This window comes from Equus quagga, chromosome 13 (assembly GCF_021613505.1).
Source record: "Equus quagga isolate Etosha38 chromosome 13, UCLA_HA_Equagga_1.0, whole genome shotgun sequence".
In the NCBI taxonomy this organism is placed as follows: domain Eukaryota; kingdom Metazoa; phylum Chordata; class Mammalia; order Perissodactyla; family Equidae; genus Equus; species Equus quagga.
The window spans coordinates 33,543,052-33,548,494 of NC_060279.1; the positions used below are offsets into that span (position 1 = coordinate 33,543,052).

Below are 5,443 nucleotides of genomic sequence, written 5' to 3' on the forward strand. Positions count from 1 at the left end.
TTCCCTGTCCGCCCTTTCCGCCCCTCCACCTAGGGTTGCCGGATAAAACACTGGCCGCCGATTTAAATTCGAATTTAGAGAAACTACCAATTTCAAAATATAAGTAAACCCCAAATACTGCACGGGACATACACACCCTGGGCCCCCTTCAACTCGTTTTAGCCCGGCCCTCAACAGACCCCCGGGATTACCGGCGAGCCGGCAGAGGAAAGCCTGAGAAACTATCTCAGGTTTCTTTTTCCTTCACTCCTACATTTTTCACTCTCAGGTCTCCGGCTCAAGCCTGAGGAATGTAGCTTGAAGCTCACTTCGTTTCACAGGTCCGTCTCCGCCGACCGAAGCAGTCATTCACAAACAAAACCCACTCCGCGCCTTAAAAACGCTAGCCAGCCCGGGTCTTCCCGGCAAGTGGAAGTCACCTGCTCCACAGACCGGAAATCCCGCCCCCGCCAGAGGAAGCAGCCGAGACAGCCAATCCAGAGGAAGGACATTCTCCAGTTGGAGCCACTGAGGGCCGGGCGCGGGACCGGCGACCGGAAGCAGGACGGGGGCGGGGCTTCATGCCGGAAGTGATCGTCTGCAGTTGTTTCAGTTGGTAGCTCCACTGGTAGGAGATGCGCTGGCCGCCTGAGGCGAGGAACCGAAGGGAAGGTCAGAGATTCCAAGGCTGTTTGGAACTGGGGCTGAGCGGCTTTTGAGCAGGCAGATCATGGTGCCGACCAAGCATTGGGGAGAATGGTTCCTGAACCTGCGGGTGTCCCCCCTCGGGGTGTTTGGGGTGGCCTTCCTTGCCCGAGTCGCCCTGGTTTTCTATGGGGTTTTCCAGGACCGGACCCTGCTCGTGCGGTATACAGACATCGACTACCAGGTGTTCACGGACGCCGCGCGCTTCATCACGGAAGGGCGCTCCCCTTATCTGAGGGTGACGTACCGTTACACTCCGCTACTAGGTTGGCTCCTCACCCCCAACATCTACCTCAATGAACTCTTTGGAAAGTTTCTCTTCATCAGCTGCGACCTCCTCACCGCTTTCCTCCAATACCGCCTGCTGCTTCTTAAGGGGCTGGGTCGCCGCCAGGCTTGCGGCTACTGTGTGTTCTGGCTTCTTAACCCCCTCCCCATGGCGGTATCCAGCCGGGGCAGTGCGGACGCGATCGTCGCCTCCCTGGTACTTATGGCCCTGTACCTCATAGAAAAAAGACTCGTCGCCTGTGCCGCCGTGTTTTATGGTTTCGCCGTGCATATGAAGATATATCCGGTGACCTATATCCTCCCCATAGCTCTCCACTTGCTTCCAGAACGCGACAACGACGAGGGCCTCCGTCAATCTCGGTATTCTTTCAAAGCTCGTTTGTGCGAGTTCCTGAAGAGGCTGTGTAATCGGGCTTTGCTGCTCTTCGTAGGAGTTGCTGGACTCACGTTTTTCGCCCTGAGCTTTGGTTTCTACTATAAATATGGTTGGGAATTTTTGCAGCACACCTACCTGTATCACCTGACTAGGCGGGATATCCGGCACAACTTTTCTCCGTACTTCTACATGCTGTATTTGACTGCAGAGAGCAAGTGGAGTTTTTCTCTGGGAATTGCCGCGTTCCTACCACAGTTTATCTTGCTTTCGGCGGTGTCTTTCGCCTATTACAGAGACCTTGTCTTTTGTTGTTTTCTCCATACGTCCATTTTTGTGACTTTTAACAAAGTCTGCACCTCCCAGTACTTTCTTTGGTACCTCTGCCTGTTGCCCCTTGTGATGCCGCTAGTGAGAATGCCCTGGAAAAGAGCTGTAGTTCTCCTGCTGTTGTGGTTTATAGGGCAGGCCTTATGGCTGGCTCCTGCATATGTTCTTGAGTTTCAAGGACAGAACACCTTTCTGTTTATCTGGTTAGCTGGTTTGTTCTTCCTTCTTATCAACTCTTCCATCCTAATTCAAATTATTTCCCATTACAAAGGCGAACCGCTGACAGAGAGAATCAAGTATGACTAATATATGCTCCAGTTCTCCTGTTGCTTCTATCGATTCCGATTGTTCTGAATGGACCAGAAAAGAGAGCTTTGGAAAATTTTCGTGAACATCCTAAGCACTCTAGTGAAAGTTCACTTTGGAGCGTAAAACCCTGTCTCAACAGAAATTAAAACAAATGTTTGCCATATGTAAAGGGAACTCAACAATTGAGGTCTACCCTTTAGGAAATCTTAGGGCTCATTTATCTTGGATATAATGGGAAGTAAAGGTTTCTTGTTTAAAAATGGAAAGGCTGATGAAACTATCAGACGTTAAAAGGTTTTTGTAGAAAAATAGAGGAACGTAGTCAGAGACATAAGGTCTAAGCCAGTATTTGTTCCAGTTATACTCTGCTACTGTCTGAAGCTGTCTTGTCTTTTAACCCCCACTTTTTCTTTTAAAGCTTTCCTGATAACTGAAAACTCACAAAGTGCCCTTTAAGTACTGCTTTTACGTGTAAAGTGTTAAAGAATACTACTGTGCTTAGATTGGGAAAGCTAATTCTGTATTAAAAGTGGGGGCTTAGAAGATAAAGAATCCAAAGAATTTAAATTGTAATACTGTTTCATGTATTTGCTTTATAGCTTATTTTTTCAGCACTTAGTGCCAGTGGTATTAGAGTACTATTTAGTTTTATACAAAAAGGATTAAATTTAAATTCATCCATCTTTACGCTTGAGTTGTTACCTATTTTAAAACAGCATCTTGCTTTTGATGTTTGAGGTCCACAAACTCTTAGGACATTTTAGTGCTCTTTTATACCCCTTTGTTGTTAATTTTCTGGTTGCTAAAAAAATATGGATATATATTTTTTTGGTGGGGAGGATCAGCCTTAAGCTAACATCTATTGCCAATCTTCCCCTTTTTACTTGAGGACAATTGTCCCTGAGCTAACATCCGTGTCAATCTTCCACTATTTTCTATGTAGAACACCTCCACAGCATGGCTTGATGAGCAGTGTGTAGGTCTGTACCTGGGATCTGAACCTGTGAACCCCTGGCTACTGAAGCAAGCGCATGAACCTAACCACTACACCACCAGGCTGGCCCCTAAAAACTATTTTTCATCTAAAATTTAAGTTAGTCAAGTGTTATCTGTTTTGTGAAAATTAATATTAGAAGATTTTAGGTGATAGAAAATTAAATTGTTAGCGAGGCATTTCCCAGCTGAAAAATACCTCACTTATGAAAATTCCGTGGTAGAAATGGAGACCTGCCTGAGAGGCTCCAGGAAAGCATAGGAAGCATCCTAAGTAACCATTAGTCTTCTAGGCCAGGAAATTGAGGGAGAGATTATGGAAATTAAGCCTTAGTGGGCAGATCCATTTCCTTTATTACTATAATATTTCTGGGAAAAAATGCTTTTTGAGTTTCAAACAAGCAACCTAAAAAAATTTCTTTTTCTTTTTTTAACCATAGCCTATCTAGGTTGGGGACTCCTTAACCCTCTAAAATGCAGTAGCAATATATGAGTTGGATTTTACAATTGTGGTTTTAAAAGATGGGTAACTAAACATAATTGTTCTTTCACCAAAGGAAAAAAAAAAGTACTCCAGAAAAGTAGTATATTTCATGTCAAATCAGACCTGAAAAAGCCTTTGAGAATAAGCTGTCTGAAGGCTGGTCATAATCAGCAATGCTCTAGGCAGCTCTTTGATGGATGCCTTTTGGGACCTACCATTAGGAAAAAAGGAAGAATCGGTGGTTTTGCATGGCTTGCTGTTTGAATGAAAATAGCAGAGACAATTAATTGTTGAGGACAGTGACCTTTCTTATAATATCTAGTCTCATATCTCACGTTAGGTCTTATCTTGAGGCTCTTTGTATGTGACTTAACTAGTGGCCTTCCAGCCATGGCATTCTTACCTTCCTTTTTCATTCTTTTATAGTAATAACTTTTTAAAAAAATTTGATAGAGCTGGCGGGGAGGGAAACAAATATGATTCCAGCATCCCAATATAATTGTTTTTTTGGTATTCCCGACTATTTTTTTAACAGTCATAAGTATATTTACTTATTAATTTCCTTAATTTTTTTACCTTAACATTCTTTCTTTCTTGTGGCTCACTCTTTATACTTCATTGAAATTGCTGAATAATATTCCATCACATGTGTGTTCACAGTGTAAATGCATCGTTCTTCCACTGTTAGACCTTTCAGATTGCTTCTAATTTTTTTTTTTTTAGGAAGATTAGCCCTGAGCTAACTGCTGCCAATCCTCCTCTTTTTTTTTTTTTCTTTTTTTTGCTGAGGAAGACTGGCCCTGAGCTAACATCCATGCCCATCTTCCTCTATATGTGGGATGTCTACCACAGCATGGCTTGCCAAGCAGTGCCGTGTCCGCACCCAGGATCCGAACCGGCAAACCCCTGGCTGCCAAAGCAGAATGTGTGCACTTAACTGCTGCGCCACTGGGCCAGCCCCTGCTTCTAATTTTTAATGTTCTAAATAAGACTTTAAACATTTTTCATGTTTTAGATTGTTCCCTTAACATTCTTAAAAAGTCAGTGGAGTTCTGTTGGGCTCTTTGGAGGGACCTTCAAATCCAGATCTAGCCCTGCAAGAAATTCTCTACTAAAGGACTGCAGACATTTCTTAAAAGACACACAGAGTTTTTTGCAGGTTATATGCTACAAAAGATTTAGTAAATTAACTCAAGAAATGTTTTTTTTTTTGTCTCTTGGGGGTTTTTATTTCATTTGTTTTTGTTTTCTGGTTTCGTAAAATCTCTTTATTTTTTCACTTGCAATCCTTTTGGTTTCTTTATTAGTCCTTCAATAACACCGTAAAATTGTACGGCAGTTTTTTGGCTGTACACAAATTTTTGGCTTATTTCCTACATAATCCTTTTTGTTCTCAGACCATCCCTTAAGGTCAGTTTACTCACGTACAGATAAGCGTTATTTATTAGCATATGAGGGATGCTTCTTAAGATTATCTGTGTCCTAGAGGGGACTACATAACTTATTTTCTTCTGTAGTTGCCTTAATGTCTTCAAAATGTGGTCCCTAAATATCTCTAGATAAATTCCCTGGATGAGGTCCATTGGAAAGGCTAATACTCACTCCTACCCCTACACAAAAGAATCTTTCTTGAAACCATAGATTTTAGTTACTGACTTCTCACCATCTGGCTAACTGACTCTGTAAGTGACAACGTTATTTCAAAAGTTTCATAGAACTTGTCTTTTAGTTAGTTGACTGATGGCTGAATACATTTCTCTATCAGCTGTTTTTTGCACTACCACCCCCACCTCAACCATCTGTATGATGAATGGAAAGGGAAAAGATGAGAGATTTCACATGGGACAGTCCCTAAACGCAACTTCTTGGGTTTTTTCCCCCAATGTTTTATTATGAACAGTTTTAAACATTACCCATATGCTTACCAGCTAAGTTCAGCAGTTAACATTTTGCCATATTCTTATTTATATATATTATGTTTA

The 5,443-nt window shown here is 42.5% G+C and overlaps 1 protein-coding gene across 1 annotated transcript; it reads left to right on the forward strand.

Moving 5' to 3' along the window:
- Positions 1-578: 578 nt before the first annotated feature.
- Positions 579-2,671, forward strand: PIGM (phosphatidylinositol glycan anchor biosynthesis class M). Its single transcript, XM_046682615.1, has one exon. The coding sequence runs from the start codon at positions 710-712 to the stop codon at positions 1,979-1,981; it is 1,272 nt and encodes a 423-aa protein (XP_046538571.1). The 5' UTR covers positions 579-709; the 3' UTR covers positions 1,982-2,671.
- The last annotated feature ends 2,772 nt before the right edge of the window (positions 2,672-5,443 follow it).

Bases quoted from the DNA above. Each gene is read 5' to 3' on its own strand.
- PIGM (XM_046682615.1), top strand. From the start codon at position 710: ATGGTGCCGACCAAGCATTGGGGAGAATGGTTCCTGAACCTGCGGGTG.